Here is a 17,524-nt window from a genome sequence, read left to right as displayed (position 1 = left end):
GAGAGGAAGTATTCTGTATAGCTTCCAAGGATCTATGGTTGGCCTTATGTTGTTTAACATTTTAATCAATGACTTGAAGACATAGATGGCATAACTGTCAAATCTGCAAATGATCTAAAGCTTGGAAGGAGAGCTAACACACTGGGTTACATTAAAGTAATGATCCAAAGATTTTTATTGGCTAGAACGATGGCTTCAGTCAAATAAGATGAAATTTAGTAGGGATGAATGTAAAGCCTTACACTTGGGTTAAAAGAAATTAATTTCACAACATAATTCTTTGCCTTGGTTAGATTGTGGTTAGATTGTTTTAGGTGCAGTTCTGGCTGCCCTATTTTAAAGATGAAATTAACAAGCTGAAGGGCATCCAGAGGAAGATGATGAGGATGGTGAGAAGACTAGCAATTACTTCATCTGAGGACCAGTTGAAGGAAAGAAGGTTGTTTAGCTAGAGTAAGAGAAGGTTTGGGGAGAGAGAAGGAACCTATTAGCTGGTTACAAGCATCTGTCATATGGAAGAGGGTTTTTTAGAATTGTTCTTTTGACCCAGAAAATGGAAATAGAAACAACAGGTGGAAACTGCAGAAAAGCAACTGAGCAGATTTTGCTTTGCCTCTGTTGTCCTGCCTGGTTTCAATTCCCAGGATAAGTACATCACTTCCAAAGTCACCACCATGGTGCTTACTCAAACCCTGATTGACCCCACCTCTCTCAGCTTCCTCTCCTTTCAAAGTGGAAGGCTGGTAAAGTACCAAATTCCTCCCAATACTTTTCTTTATAGAGAGGAGAAACTAGACTCTTTTCTCACTTTGGTTTGAATCTGTTGCTCTGCCTGGTTTCAGCTCCACATAACAAGAACCCCCCCCTTTTCCCCACCCCATTCCCTAGTGTCTCATTTCTCACCCTCCCCTCCCCATCCTGCCTCCTTTTGTGCATTATCTCCTTAAATTCTTCGAAGGCAGAGACTGTCTATTCTTTTTTCTAATTGTATCCCCAGAGATTAATACAATGCCTGGCACCTAATAGGCACTTGATTTTTTTTTGGATTGAAAACAGATTTAGGCTTAATATAAGGAACAACTTCCCCCAAACCCCAGAGCTATCCAGAAGGGAATGGGCAGCCTTGGGGAGTCCTGGGCTCCCTATACTTGAGGGAGAATGTCTAGTAATGGCTAAATGGGCATAAGTGCCAGGAATGTTAAAATAGTTTTTGGTCCCATATGGGTTAGCCTCTGGGGCCTATGTGATTCCATGTCAGAGACTGATGAAACAAAGAAGCTAGAACTGAGAAGTACTTTAGGATTATAGACTAGAGGTAGACATGGTGACACAGAGCTCTAATCCCAAATGCTGGGGTGGTTGAGGCTGATGAGTGTGGAGCTTTCAGAGGTCTGAGCTGGGCTATATTGATCAGGTATCTGCAGTAGAAATCAGTATTTGGTGAGCCCCAGGGAGTTGGGGAAGGGTGGGCTAGGGTGCCTAAATAGGGAACTACTAGCCCAGGTTGAAAAAGGGGCAGGTCAAAGCTTTCATGATTATCCTATAGAGGGATTAGGTTCATGAGTTGCCCCAGCATTCCAATCTAAGGAAGATGGCTAAACCCAATCTTAAAATAATAATTATAGAAATAAGGTATCAGTAGCAGAAAGTATCTTAGTAGACATCTAATGTGGAGCAACTAGCTGGTGCAGTGGATAAAGTGCTGAACCTGGAATCAGGAAGATTTATCTTCTCAAGTTCAAATATAGCTTCAGATTCGTTGTGTGTCCTCGGGCAAGTCACTTAACTCTGTTTGCCTCAAATTCCTCATCTGTAAAACTAGCTGGAGAAGGAAAATGCAAACCACTCTAGTATCTTTACCAATAAAAGCCCCAAATGGGGTCATGAAAATTCAGATATGACTGAGACAACTGAACCACAAAAAGCCATCTAATATAACTCTACCAGAAGCTTAAGTCTCATTTATAAAATATCTTGAAACAAGTAACCATCTATTGTCTGCTTGAAAATCTCCACTGTGGGGGGAAGCTAGGTGGCTCAGTGGACTGGGAGCCAGGTGGGAGATCCTGGGTCCAAATCTGGCCTCAGATACTTCCCAGCTGTGTGACCTTGGGCAAGTCACTTAACCCCCATGGTCTAGCTCTTACCACTCTTCTGCTTTGGAACCAGTTCATAGATTCTAAGACAAAAAGTAAGGGCTTTAAAAAGAAAGAAAATCTTCAGTGATGCATAGCTCACTATTCTCAGGGAGGCAGTACATTCCACTTTTGGAAAGCTCAGATTATTAAGAATTTCATTTATTAGAGCCCCAAACCAAAGCCTATTTGTGATCATCATTCATTGCTTCTACCTCTAGGACAACAATGACTCTTCCATAGCACAATCCTTCAAATATGTTCAGAGAACTCACCACGTCTACCTCCCCAAGTTTTCTTATCTCCAGGTGAAATATTTCTCACAGAATATATACCATTATTGACTAGCCTCCATCTCATCACTTCATCCCAAAGGATACTGTGACTGTCAAATGGCTCATGAAAATTCAGGACTACTATCCCCACACTTCTGCTGGACAACTCATTCTGAAGGGTTTCCTTAAGATGAGCTGAAATCTGCCTCCTGGTTAACTCTCATCTCCGCCCCTGCCCCCTCCACTGCTCCTACTTCTGCATTCTAAAGCCAATGGAAAAAAACCTGCTCTTTGTTTCTCGTGACCTTCAGATAATAGAAAACAGCTTGTTCTGGCAACCATCTCTCTTTTTTTTCCCTTCCTTGGGAGATTAAAGAAAATACATGTCAAAAGTCGATGGGGTTTGGGGGGTGTTTAAGGTGAGGATCTGTTTTCAGGAGTTTTCCTCTTTTAACAGCTAGTCTTCAATCCTGAAGTAGGTGCTGAAAACAACAGCTGCCAGGCCACTGCTTTCCACTCAGTGCCTTGGGGATGCAGGAGTAAAGATGGCTCTGGTGCTTGTTTTCTTTTCCAGTGAGGATGGAAGAGAGAGAGAGAGCACAGGAGGGAAGATGCCTAGACTTGGTATATGTCTGAAGCATCCTTGGTTGAGGGGAAAGAGCCTTCATAGAAGTTACAGGAGACCTGGACTCTAGTCCTGACTTTGTCACTAACTCATGGTGTATTCTCGAGAAAGTTATTGGTCTTCTGAGGTCTTAGTTTTCTCTGCAGTTTGATCACATACGGGCTCTCAAAGACTCAAAGATGTAAAGCTATCCATCTGGAAAGATAAGTGATGGGGGGATTTGTATTTCTTTGGTGGAGGTCCCATAAAAATAGGAAACCAGCTATCATAAATCTGTGGCAAAACCCTGTTCTTATAGCATGGAGCTTTGGATCTTAGTTCTAACTCTTTCACTAACTCAAAGCATGAACTTGGGCAAGTCTTTTCCCCACTTTGGGCTTTAATATCCTCCTCTATGAATTGGGAAGGGTTGGAGTAGAACAGGAGTTTTTATCCTTTATCTTTTATGAATCCCTTTGCAGTTTGTTGAAGACTATAGACCTCAGAATAATAGTTTTGAATCCATAAAATTCATAGGCTACAAAGGAAACCAAATTATATTGAAAATATTATTAAAACACTTTTTAAAAATTGGAAAATGAGGGGATGCCCTTCAATTGGGGAATGGCTGAACAAATTGTGGTATCTGTTGGTGATGAAATCCTATTATGTTCAAGGGAATAATAAATTAGAAGAATTCCATGGGAACTGGAATGATCTCCAGGAATTGACATAGAGTGAAAAGAGCAGAACCAGAACATTGTATACAGAGACTGATACACTGTGGTACAATCAAATATAATGGACTTCTCTATTAGCAGCAATGCAATGATCAAGGACAATTCTGGGAGACTTATGAGAAAGAACTGTGGGAGTAGAAACACAGAAGAAAAACAACTGCTTGATCACATGGGCAGATGGGGATATGATTGGGGATATAGACTCTAAATGATCACCCTAGTGCAAATATCAATAATATGGAAATATTATGGTCTTGATCAATGACACATGTAAAACCCAGTAAAATTGTATGTTGGCCATGGGAAGGGGTGGAGAAGGGGAGGGAAAGAACATGAATCTTGCAACCATGGGAAAATATTCTAAATTAATTAAATAAAATTTTCCAAATTAAAAAAAAACTTTTTAAAAATTCATGATTCCCCAGGTTAGATAAGTTGACTTCCATATCCCTTTCTGTTCTTAAATTCTTTGGATTTTTTAAACCCTTATCTTTTGTTTTAGAATGGATATCAAGTATTGATACTAAGGCAGAAGAGTGGTAAGGGGTAGGCAATTTGAATTAAATGACTTGCCCAGAGTTATACAACTAGGAAGTTTCTGAGGCTAGATTTGAATGTAGGTCCTCTGGATTCTAGGCCTAGAGTGCTAGTTTTCTTCTAGTTTTGAACTTCTAAAGCCCATTCTAGCTATGGATTCTATTACTTTACATGGGAAATACTCCTAAGTTCATCTCTGGTTCTTGCAGCAGACATTTGGGGGGCAGTTTAGAGGGGCTTGGGAAGGGATTTATAGACAGGATGGAATGGAACAGAGAAAAAAAAGAGAGTGGAGAGGTCTGGGGAGAGCAAACATCAAGGGGTTATTACCTGTCCCAGAGAGCGGGGGAGGACTTGGCCAGCCTGCCCTGGAGAATTCGAGGCTGCCACAGACAAGCGGGTACCCAGGAATTGCGCACCCTGCAGTGTGAATAGAGGACAAACTGAGGCTCAGAAAGTTGAAGTGACCCCTTCAAGGTCACACAGCTAGTAAGCCTACTGAGGTAGCATTTGCCTTGGCATAAGGATAGTCAGAGCATGTGAGAGCCCTGGCCATGTTTTGGGTGTAGGCCAATAGACTTTGGTTGTGTCATCAAGGAAGAAGTACAGTGAATCTGGTACATGGTACTCTGCTAAGATTCCCCAGAAACTCCCACTCCCACCCCAGTTCTCCTAACCCAAGCCTAAGCTCATTAGAGAATAGAGACCCTGTCACATATTCTAGAAGGGCACTTCCAAGCAACACCTGGGTCTAACAACCATTGGGGCACCAGAAACCTCAATAAAAAGCTGGGGAAAATCCTGTCCATCCCAGTGTCTCTAGCTAGAGCCTGGCCTTTTAAGGATCAAAGTGATTGCTACAGAGGACCAAAATGGGAAGGCAAAAAGTGACAGAGGCAGAAAGGCAGACACACATAGATCAATGATTTGTGATGAGAACAGCTCCAAGCCATATTGCACATTTCTGGGCCATCTGAGACTCTGCCAGGAGGGGAGAGTTAGTGATTTCCTTCCCTCTGGATGGAACTAGTCCCCATCATAGGAGAATTGACAGAAGAAGACATGGGTGAGGAGAGCAGCCCATTTAGTCTGCCCCAATGATGTTTTGGGTACAGAACTTATGACTCTACATGCACATGTGTCTGTGAGCCTACTTTAACATTTTTTTAATAAATGAAGAAACTTGAGTGTATGCCATTTTAAAATGCCAAACACATAGCAAATATAACAAACAACTGATTAATGGAGTTCTGCTTCTCTGTAAGGGAGTGTGGTGGTGATAAATGGGGGTAAGGAAGGTGACAGGACAAATCAAATTAGATTATGCATTTAAAGTATTTTGTAAACCTTGAAACATATAATACTTAGGAGCCAACCTACATTCTCTGCTGATCGTCTCCAGCTCTCTTTGGACAAGGATGCTGACTCTGCAGCTTCTTAAGAGTAGAATTTCCTACTTTTTGAGTCCTTTACTACCAGTAGAAGATCCTACATATAATTTTCATACTTTAATATTCAGCTGTGGTGTTATATCTTGCAGTCCTTAAGTCAAACAAGACTCAGCTATGCACTATTATATATAGTGTATATATAGAATAGAATAACTATTCATCTTATAGTTAAGTTGGGAATTTGCATTGCAGTTAAGGTCTCTGGAAAATCCTTAGCTATGGAATCAACAGTCTAGCAATGTAAAATAACTCAGAGTTGCATTTCTTTTCATGTATACCATAATATGGCATTAGTGGTCCTTGAGCTGTATTTGTACTTTTTTCATCCTTTAGAAGTGTTTTCCATAGATAAATGTTTGAAGTGAAAGAAGGACATGTTTTAATTGAAAAATAAACTGCTGGGAAGGATAGGGCTGGTGGATCTCTTGAGTGCTGCAGTTCTGAGCTGTAGTAGGACTAAGGCAATCAGGTGTCTGCACTAAGTCTGGCACCAATATGGTGAGCCCCTAGGAGTGGAAAGGCACAATGCCACCTAAAGAGGAACTGGTGCAGGCTGGAGAAATGGTGCAGATGAAAAGTTTTGTGCCAATCAATGTTGGAGTTGGGACTATGAGTAACTGTGTACTTCCAGTCTAGGCAGGACAGGAGATCCAGTCTCAAAAGAAAAATACAAAAAAAAAATGAGCTGAATGTCCCTCAAAAGTTTAACAGAACTGTGATCTCATCCATTGGTGCAGACTGCAATCCAACCACATCTGCTCATCTTGTGTGATTCTTATCCATGTTCTCTTATAGATTCTCTGGGAAGGTTCTACAATAATACAAGGTCTTCCTCCAAATATTTTTATGGGCACCGTGACTGTACTCTGGATGTACTCCAGCTCTTTCCACTTAACTGATCAGCCTCTTTCTTATCAAACATTTTTCCTGTTGACATTCCTTATATTATTTCTTGTGCTCAAATCATCTTTGGAAATATGTTTTAGCTGACTTGCAAACAGCATGCAACTCTCCATTACCCTTGAGATCACCTATAATTCTGATTCATTTTAGATAGTGGCCTTCCAAGATGTGTGACTTCGTAGCATCACTGGGAGAACTTTTATGTTAAAAAGGATTTTAGTGCCAGAAAGCTGCTGAGAACTGTAGAAATCGCAGAGCAATTTCCCAAATGCAATACAGATGGCTTTCTTCCTCCTGTTCAATTCTGGGCTCAATTTGTTTGAACTGATGCAGAATGAAATAAGCAGAACCAAAGAGAACATTATATGCAATGTCTAAAACAACATAAATTAGAAGATCACAGAAAGAAAGACAGACAGTAAATGTGAAACGAGCTCCTGGAGACGAGATAATGAAAGATGATTCCCTTCTCATCCCTGAGAGATAAAGGACTATTGGGAAAGAATTGCCTATAATTGTCTGCTTTGGTCACTGTATCCATTATTTTAGTTCAATTGTCTTCCTTTGTTAAAAAAGGAAGTTTGACTAGTGAAAATGTGGGAAATGAGACAGGTTTCCTCTGCAAATAATTGATGCAATGTCAAAAGACACCAATAAGAACTACTTAAAAAAATAAAATCCTGGGGCCAGCTCATAGTCCATCGTCACTACCTATCTTAATTACATGTGATGTGATAGTTCAGTGGAGAGACCATCTTACTGCACTGTCACAGAAGCTAGAGTCCAGGGACTATAAAATTATTGCACCAAGGGCCAAAGCTTGCCTATTGACTATTTTTCAACCCCAAGGAGATAAAACTTTTTACATATTTTTTAAAAAGTTAAATTTATAAATGAAAAATGAAAACAAAAGCCCACAATCTAGTATGACTTGATCTGAGGTGATAACCCAAGTCCACCCCTTTGTGGAAGTAGGAGGAGTTCTACAGATGTACATTGCACATAATTTTTTTCACTTTTTCAATGCATTGATCAGTTGTATTTATTTTTTCCTTTTCTTTTGTTTTTTTTTTTAAATATTATTTGTTATATGAGAAGGTTTTCTGAGAAGGATAGAGGGAGAGATGCCAGGGAAGACTATTGTTATATAAAAAACAAGGCATTAATAAAAAAAAAGTTTTTCCAAAATAGAAAGAAAATGGATTCAGGCATGGATTTCCTCATTAAGTACCTGGGTCAATTTAAATATTTTTCTCAATTTAATTGCCAAGGACCATTTCCACTTTCTAATTAGTAGCATAATGGGGTTAGAGGTGTTAGGGTCCAGTTGTTATGGGTCCTACTATCCTTGATAAAGCAAACAGATTTCAGATCTGTTCCAATTTCAATCCATTTGTTAGATTCTCTTTCCATTTTGTGTATGGATGGTTTTATCTTGGCATAGTGTGACTCATTTGGGTCTAATGTCAAGCTTTCTGAAAACTTTTTATTTGTATTGGTTTTTACTGTTTTATAAGGAGATTCTATTTATAATATTCTCCCATTCTTTTCTGTAGTGTAAAAAATGCATCTGTATTCTAAACTTGTGTTGCCTTTAGCTTCCATCTGCCTATGATTGGCACGCACAAGTGTTTGCTGACATATTTTGGCCTCCTCATTGTAGTAACTGCCATATATCAGTTAAACTTTTGCAGAAAATGGTGATTTTAATTTTTTAATGCCTGTTTCTACTTGTCATTTTTTTGGGGAGGGAACATTGATATCTTATTTAAGCAGGTCATGCTTCAGTTGTTGCAATTACACACAATGTCTTCTCTTTTACTTAAAAAAAACTTGGAAGTCAGTTTTGACATCTGTTTTAACTAGTTGATTATTTGACTTCATATGGATTAGGGTGACAGCACAGCCTCATGAGAAATGGCCTATTTCCTGTCTGTTAAAATATAATCTATTTCATTTTTTTTTTTGGTGAGATCATATGGCATTCACCCTGCCCAGTGTTCTTGGACTTTTTCCTGGAAGAAAAGTATGAGGTAAAGTGTAGGGCTTCTAAGTGTTCCTAAGTCTCTGGAGTCAAATTATCCAACATACTTTCTGCTATCTTTTCCCGTGTCCACCTTGACACTAAGGTCACCAAGAATCAGAGAGTAGATGTACTCTTGGAGAATCTTGTCAAATCCTTTCTAAAATTTCCCTCCTTCATCTGTCTATGTTGGCTCTTCATGCATAAGCTTCTTATCTTCTCTTTGCATCCTGTTTATCAGGATCATTGTAAGATGGGATGATTATGAATTGTTTCTTGTTTCCTTTGAGTGTATGAATTGCAGATCCCAGATTTGGAACTAGAAGGGATCTTAGAGGTCATGCAATCAAACCTCCTAAGTTTTTAGATGAGGCAACTGAGGTCCAGAGAATTTAAGTGATTTGTCTGAGGTCACCTGGATAGGATTTGAACTCAAGTCTTCTGATTCCAAATCAAGCACTTTTTGCACTGTACCATGCTGTGGAAACTTCTAGGAAAACTTGTGAGTCATCCTTAGCTCTGATTTCCTTTCTTTCAGTGTCATTTGTTGCAAGAGTATCAGTAATGATGTGATTCTCTTTTTCCAACAGTGAACTGCTTTGTTGGTCATCAGGCAAAGACCTCACATTTACAAGTATCAATAATTACATTTGTGTTTAGGTCTAAGAACTGGAATTCTTAGTACCTACTGAACTCCCCCTAACATCACTATGGAAATGGAAGGGGACCACACAAGACTGAGGTACAAATAAACATTTTGTTTCTTTCATGGGTTGCTGTGGTTAAGGCAGAGTTAGGGGAGAAGAGGCATTTCATACTTAGGCTGGTCTTTCAAGATGGAATCTATTATTCTGAACCAGATTCCAAATAATAAGGAAGAAATTGGTTGCTGCTGAGGCTAAATGTGCTCTAAGCCTTTCCAGAAAGGCAGAACTTACATGAACTTTTTGGCATAGCATTTGAGAATCCAACGTCACTTCTATGACATGATGAGCAATCAGAGTAGGATTTTGTGAGGGAAAACAAACATATATTAGTTGACTTTGTAGTAGAAAAACTGCTATATTTGGGCTCCCATCCTGACTCTTCCTCCTCTGGACCTGTAGGTAAGCCCTTTAATCCTATGTGAGCCTCAGCTTCCTGATCCTTAAACTAAAGGAGCTGGACTAGATAAGGTGACCTCTAAAGTCTCTTACAACTTTAAGTATGAATTTTATGAATCTGGAAGAGCTCACTGATTCCAATGAGGTTCACCATCTCTTCTTCATCAATTCAGGTCAATTCTGACCTATGTGACTAGAAGACTGGGATTACTTACCAGTTCTATTGTCCAGTTAGACATTTGCAATGAAACTAAAAATCTCATCATGGGTAGGACAGATCTTAGGTTGCTGGTCTCCCACATACACTCTGGCCCCTTTGCTCTTTTTGTGAACTCCTTGCCTAGGATGGTCTCTTCCTTCCAATCCATTCATTCTATAAAGTCCAAGTCAAGCCCCTTCTTCCATTCCTTGGCTGCCCAGGGTCCATGCAGTTATCTTTTTCCTGAACTCCCTTTTCTATGCTCTATTTTCTAGGCTGCTCACATGAGCATTTGGTCCTATAATCTGTTGTATTATAGGCAGAGAATACTCTAAAGCTGCCAGCATATTGGCTGACACATAGGAAGTGCTTAATATAAGCTTGTTGTCTTCTATACATTAATCTTTTTCTCCATGAGGAGGATTCACGTCTCTCACAGGAAAGTAAAAAGATTACTGAGCTAGGATACAAGGGATCAGTCATAATTCTTTGAAAGAAAGGGATCCTTTCACCAAATCAAAAACATTTTGGGAGGTGAGGAATATGGAAGCAGAAGGAGGGGTAAGGTAGGGTACTGGGGTTGCACTAAGTACACAATGGCAAACACCTATAAGACACCCTTTCCCCAGGCAAAATTGCATTAATTTCTATGTTGCCACTGTTCCTCTTGTCTTCTTGACTTCAGGTCCAGAAAGTACTCTATCATCTGAACTTAACTACTTGGGCTTACAGTAGGGCTCTATAACCCTCTTTTACTGAACTGTTAAATTCAGCACCAGTAAGAATAGTAGGGGAACTCCTCAAAATGGATTATCCCTAACCATAGGTTGTCAGTATAATATACAAACCAGACATGACTCAGAATTTAATAAGCCTCCTGCTAGATATGATTCCCCCAAACTGTACAGAGCCATTGAAAATCCCTCATCAGGGGCAGCCATGGAACTGACAGCCCAAAGGAAGGTTCCCATCTCAACATTCCAAGTGACTCTGAAAAGCATACAAACTGGGGACTGTGCCAGCTCTCAAATCACCACCTGAAATGGACCCATTTGACTTTCAGCTCCTCTCTCTTTCCTTTCTCAAACCTCTCCTCATATCACAAGCATAATATACTGCTCAAATAATAATAAAAGGCACTAGCAAGTGCTAGTCTCATATTTTAGATTAAGGAATCTCAGATTTGGAAGAGACTTCCAAGGTTATCTAAATTCCACTTGAATGGCAATCTCTTTTACTATATCTCTTAAGTGGACATGCAAATATTACCTCCCAGGATGGGAAGTCATCTCCAGAGGCAATCTATTTCACTTTGGGACAAATCTAATTGGTAGGAAATTTTTTTCTTATAATGAACCTAAATTTGTTACTAAGACTTTCTTGTCTCATTACTTCTCTATCTCTTGTCTAGGTCTCTGTCCTAATTCAGTTCCTTATCATGTGAAGGAAAATTATAAATATACTATATAAACTCTCTCCATGAGGAGGCAGGAAAGAGAATTTGAAACTGAGAATCAAATAAAATTGAATTTAAAATATGCTATATAATCTAAACCATTATGGTTATAATTGCCTCCAAATTGAATCTTTCCCCATCCAATTAATTCTATTATATGTTACTCAGGTTGTCTTCCTAATGCTTTAACCAAGTCACTTCCTTGAAAGACATCCTGTTTGTGGAGGGACTACCTTCCAAGAATCCTCTCTCCTTATACCCCTCTCATGAAATTGCACATGAACCAAACAGGATTAGTTGACGTCCTCAGACATGTTCCCTGCTGTCTCATCTTTGTGGCAATTCTCCTTCATTTGTTTTTTTCGTATATCATATTCCAAAGTTTCCTTTGTTCTAGCTGCAGCACAATCTTGTGTGAACCCAACTGTGATTCTTGGTATCAGTCTGTTTGTTCCTAGCTGTTTGCAGTATTTTTTTTTCTTTGCCCTGGAAGCTTTGGAGTTTGATGAATCATGTTTTGAAGTGTGTTAAATTTAGGATTTCTTTCAGGTAGTGATCTATGGATTCTCTTCTCACTTCCCTAGAAATTGCTTTTTAAAATTTATTTTAATTTTTTATAAAAAAAGAAGCCCTTACCTTCCATATTAGAATCAACACTGAGTACTGGTTATAAGGTAAAAGAGTGAAAAGGGTTAAGTTAACTGGAGGTTAAGTGACTTGCCTACGTAACACAGCTTGAAAGTGTCTGAGGTCAGATTTTAACTCAGGAATTCTGCTCTCTAGACCTGGCACTCTCTCCATTGAGTCAACGGGTCACCTAGCTGCCTCCTTAAATGCTATCTTTTATGATTTCTTGAAACATGGTCTCTATAAGGATATGTTTTTTGTTTGTTTGTTTGGTTGTGGTTTTTCAGTGAGATCAGTGACTATTATTTTGTTTTGTTGTAAAACAGAGTGCATTCTCTGGTTGGCAAGACAGATTGCTCAATACTTTTATTTAGCATCTGGCCAGTTGAAGACCAGTCCCATTAGAAGACTTGGCCCAATGACTTCACTGTTTTGGGTAATGCCATACATCAACAAAAAAAAAAAAAAAAAAAAAAAAAAAAAGAAAAAGAAAAGAGAAAACAAAGAATTTGTGTGTGGCGAAGTGGGATTCTGTTAGTAGCAGGATAAGTTTTTCTAGTTTAGGGTTTCCTGAGTTAACATAATTCAAGCATCTTGGGAGAGCCAAAGGAAAAAGAACAGTTTTTGAAGCATCTAAGAGTTACCTAATGATTGTTTAAGGTGACTTCTACATTGGGTAACACTTTTCTGATCCCAGAAAAATGAAACAATTCTAGTTACAGAGACAATGGAGGAAAAACCAGAGTACATGCTCCTTGTTTTCAAGCATAATGGAGCATAGTTTTCAAAATTGGAAGTACTTAAACTGTTTTCTACAGTTTTTATGATAAATTTAAACATCAAAAACAAACATTTCAACATGCAAAAAACAGAAAATAAGATTTTATATGAATATTTTATTATATACTTAAGAAACAGATTAAATTTTATATTGTGACATTCTACAGCTCTGGTCCATCATCTTTCTGCCAATAAAAGTAGAACACATCACTCATCATGGGTCTCCTGAAGACACAATCACTTATCACACCAATCAGAAGTCTTTCAAAGTCATTTCCTCTTAACATTATTGTATAGATTGTTCTCCTGGCTCTCTTCAGTTTATGTAGCATCAGTTCATAAATGTCTTTTTATGTTTTTCTGAATCTGTCACATTCACCAATTCCTATAGTGTAAAAACATTCCATTCCATTCATTCAGTTTGATTTCTTGGGTCATCCTCTAATTTCTGGGCCCCCTCTTATTACTAGGGTTATTTTTTTGCAGAACAAAAATGCTGCTGTAAATATTTTTGTATGTATAAGTCCTTTTCCTCTGCCTTTGACTCTCTGGAGTCAAATGATTCATAAATCATCTCTTCTTGTCCTGTTCTTCAGGTTAGGTCTACTCTTTAGAAGAATAAATGTCTTAGAACAGTAAGTAAAAAAATCTTATTCATTTAAAAAAATAAGAGTTCTAATATCATCCTTTCTCATTTGTTTCAACTCTTCCTCCATATCTTTCAGTAGGCTTTCCATCTGCTTTTGAAATTCTTGTAGTCAATCCACTTTCCCTCCATTGGGGTTCTGTTTATAATTAGTATAGAATTAGTTTCTTCTAGAATTTTATCTTGGAGTTCTCTTAGCTCTTGTTATTTCTTTATTGTAGTAGAACTTTTCTCTTATAAAATCATTTCTTCAGTTACAATAACAAAATCATTTATTCAGTTACCAAAACAAAGGTTACTTGATATTTCTTTTAAATTCCTTGTAATTGTTTTTGTATTATTGATATGGGATCTGGGTGGGAATTGGTGGTCCTAAATGGGGAAGCTAAACCCAAATAACTAACATTTGTGCTCTATGTGTCCTTTAGTCTTGGTGAGGTAATTAAACTGAGAGCATGGTGGTCTGTAGGCTCCATCCCTTGCCATAGTCCGCTTCTTGAGCACTCTTTGGTAGGGCAATCTTGTTTATTTAACTCTGTTCCCTTCCACAGTTGTAGAAACACCTGCCTGCTCTTCTTGATGCTTCTTGAGTGTAGTGGCTGGAGCAGCTGGGCATAGAGCCCTCTGGGATGGAGACCACAAAGTAGGGATTTTCTTCTCTGGAGATTGCCTCTTCCCAAGATTCTGGACTAGGCAAAGTAGGATTGCTGAGGACCTCCCTCTCCCCTTGACTCAGATCTGTATTTTATAGTATGTAATCCCTTGTTTTTTAACCTTCGTTCGTTCGTTCGTTCGTTCGTTCGTTCCTTCCTTCCTTCCTTCCTTCCTTCCTTCCTTCCTTCTTTCCTTCCTATTATCTCAGTTTTAGTCATCTATTGTTTTGAAAGTGCTTAAATTTGTTCCTCTGGGCCTGTGCCTGCCAAAATTCTCTGAGTCTAGAAAAGCCAAGATCTTTGTTAAAAGTCATCCTCTGAGGCCTCCAATCAACTTGAAGGTGACCCTGGATTTTCTGAAGCTCTACTAGGGAAGCATAGGCCATTTAAGGCTCTACCAAGTTGGAAAGACTTTGAATGCAGGCCCAGAGAATTAGTCTGCTAAATTTGACGGGGTTCACTACCAGAGGAATGGGCACCAGGAGATGACCAATTTTAGCCACTGCAACTCATCTAGTCAGCTATTGGCATGGGATCCTTGTTGGGGGAGGGAAGACCACACAGTAAAGAAAAGATGGATTCTAGGAATGAAGTCAGTAAAAGAGTTCTCTGAGTGAAAATGCAAGGAGGAATCAACTAGCCCCACACTGTCATTTCTCTGGGCTGTCTTTTGTATATTGCTTGAAAGTCTGGCATAATTAATTATTTATAAGGAAGTTAAATTCCAAAGAAGGAGAGGCCCTTGCTCCCAAGGGACAGAGCCCAGGTTTAGAACAAAGCCTAAGTCAAAAGTATGTAACAAGGGTCTGGGGAGGTCAGTGAGTGTTACTGAAGGGCATTCTGGCCAGCTGAATGCTGACCAGCTGAGAGAGCAGAGACTACATTTATATCTGGTCTGTGAGCTGTGACTTGAACATGAATTCAACCTACAAAGACAAATTTCTGTGAGAAAAGGCAAAAGAGGGGAAGAAGGAGAGTAAGCGAAAAAAGAAGACATTAATTCAAATTCTCCCAGCACAAAATTCCTTTGTGATGCAGTTGACACCATACTATGCATCCAGGAGGATGCCTTGGACTACTCTAATACACTTTGCTCTCTCACTCTTTAGAATAATGATAGTCTTTAAGTCAGGATGAGACACTTTAGAATGTAAATGGTGTGTGTTTGTCTGTCTGTCTGTGTGTGCTTGTGTGTATGAATTTTTTTCCCAATAAGACTGTGAATATCTCCAGGCCAGAAATCATGAGAGAATGTTTTCTTCTTACTCTCCATACTCCTGGCACAAAGCTGGTCACGTAAAGCACTCTGTAAAACTAAAAGAGCTATGTAAATATGAGTTATTATAATTGCTGGTGCTCAATACAGACTTATCGATTGGTGCTGGTAATATTTGGCCTGGGAGTTACAAAGAACAGAATCTCCAGCTTTCTGGTGGTTTTGGAAGCAACCTTGCCTGGAGCAGGGGATAACCTAAACAATCCCCCCAGAGCTTGTTCCCCACTCAATTTTGTATTTTTCCTCCATGAGATGAATGCTGCCTAAAGTACAATAGTTTCTGCAGTTTGATTTCTCCAACTCTGTTATAACTTGACTGCCGAGAATGTCACAATTGAGTTTGTGGAGCGGAAAACCGCTTTGGAAATCTACCAGTATCACGCTCCTGCATGTCTCCTCCCCACCTCTGCTGGCTCTTATCTCTCCTTTGCAGGAAAGTTTGTTTGGCCACCCCAATCCATCCCCTCAATAAAATGGGAAGGCCCCAGAAGTTTATCTTCAGGGTCTCTAATTCCCCTGACCTCTCATCACTCTTCCTCATACGTTCCCATCCCCATAATGACCCATCCAAGTGTTTTCCCTGTTCTCCTCTTTATGTTTGCTCCAGGATTCCCAGGTTTCCTTCAGGTTTCAGCTAAAGACCCACTTTTTGCAGAAAGCCTTTTCACAGTCCTCCTTAATCTTAGTGCCTTTTCTCTGAGACCAGCCCCAATGTATCTGGTATAGATCTTGTTTGTACACAAATCCTTTCTCCTAGGGTAAATATGAGGGAAGTGCTCCATAAAGTACCATGGAAACATGAGACATCATTTCTAGGATGCTGGCTAAATCTATATAATTATTGGTCCATGTCCTCTGTCAGATCCCTCCAAAGAGAAAATGTACCATGGACTTTACCAACCATATCTTCTTTAGGAACAGGATATTCCCACAGGAATAGATGCTTGCTTTGTAGGGTTAAGAGTGGACGTGGAGTTATAGGTTTTCCACAAGAGGTGGAGAAATCAAGCTTCAGAAACTACAGTACTTTAGGTAGGTGTTCATCTTGTCTCCTCCATTAGACGAGGAGAAACTTGAAACCAGAGACTAATGGGTTTTTCTTCCCTTTCTTTGACTCAGCATTTAGCACAGTGCCTAGCATATGGTAGGCACTTAATAAACACTAGCTGATAGATTTTAATTATCTTTCTCTCAAACAAATATGAATGTAATATATATGTATATTTTATGGAAATGTACTATCTACTATGTAATATATAAAATATAGGTATACATGATATAGATATAGTATATTTATATGTAACATAGTCTCTATATACATATACATATATTACACTATCCTCAAGGAGAGGATATACATAATTACAATACAAAGTAAAGTATTTTTTTTCTTTATTTAATCCTTACCTTCTGTCTTGGAATCAATACTGTTTATTGGCTCCAAGGCAGAAGAGTGATAAGGGCTAGTCTAGGCAATGGGGGTCAAGTGACTTGCCCAGGGTCACACAGCTAGGAAGTGTTTGAGGCTAGATTTGAACCTAGGACCTCCCTCTAGACTTGGCTCTCAATCCACTGAGCTACCCAGCTGTCCCCCAAAGTAAAGTATTCTAAGGACTAGAAGAGAGGTAGAAACAAAATAGTATGGGGAACTTGAGGGAGAGAAGATTGCTTCTGGCTGGGAGTAGGTCATGAGTGGGGGAGATCAAGGAAGGCAATTATACAAGATAGGTAGGATTTCAACAGCCACTGAGGAAAGTGTATGGAATATTCTAGGCAATGGAAAACAGTTCCCTTTAGCTGAAACAGAGATGAGGAAGAATAAAGCAAAATAAGGTTGGGTACAAGGAAAGGTTCAGGGGATTTGGAGGCCATATTAGGAAATGACTATGCTTTAAAAAAATAAAAGGTATCTAGCAATAAAAGTTTTTAAAAGTATAAAAAAAATCTAAGCCAGGTCAATGAAAAATAAAAGAAGCAGCTGCCAAGGCTGGCTTTCGACAAGTTGTTTAATGTCTCTGTGCTTCAGGCAAGTCTGTATTAAGAATTCTCTAAGCCCATGAAATCATAGATCTAGATCCAAAACTAAAAAAAAGTCATAATTTTTAAGAAGCCTAAA

General features: G+C 39.1%; 1 protein-coding gene and 1 long non-coding RNA gene across 5 annotated transcripts in view; one reads left to right on the top strand and one right to left on the bottom strand.

Moving 5' to 3' along the window:
* The window catches only part of BEGAIN (brain enriched guanylate kinase associated), a 284,146-nt gene that overhangs the window by 98,894 nt on the left and 167,728 nt on the right, over positions 1-17,524 (bottom strand). For 2 of the 4 annotated variants that reach the window (XM_056811264.1, XM_056811265.1), the window contains exon 3: positions 4,622-4,711. The exons of the other annotated variants lie outside the window; for them this stretch is intronic. In XM_056811264.1, the coding sequence (XP_056667242.1) occupies positions 4,622-4,711 (90 nt within the window). The remainder of the gene's footprint in view (positions 1-4,621; positions 4,712-17,524) is intronic. 4 annotated transcript variants of the gene reach the window in all.
* LOC103104089 (uncharacterized) overlaps positions 1-17,524 on the top strand; it is a 53,327-nt gene that overhangs the window by 1,089 nt on the left and 34,714 nt on the right. The window lies entirely within an intron of this gene.

Source organism: Monodelphis domestica, chromosome 1, assembly GCF_027887165.1.
Source record: "Monodelphis domestica isolate mMonDom1 chromosome 1, mMonDom1.pri, whole genome shotgun sequence".
Lineage (NCBI taxonomy): Eukaryota > Metazoa > Chordata > Mammalia > Didelphimorphia > Didelphidae > Monodelphis > Monodelphis domestica.
This window is presented reverse-complemented; position numbering and strand designations above follow the sequence as displayed.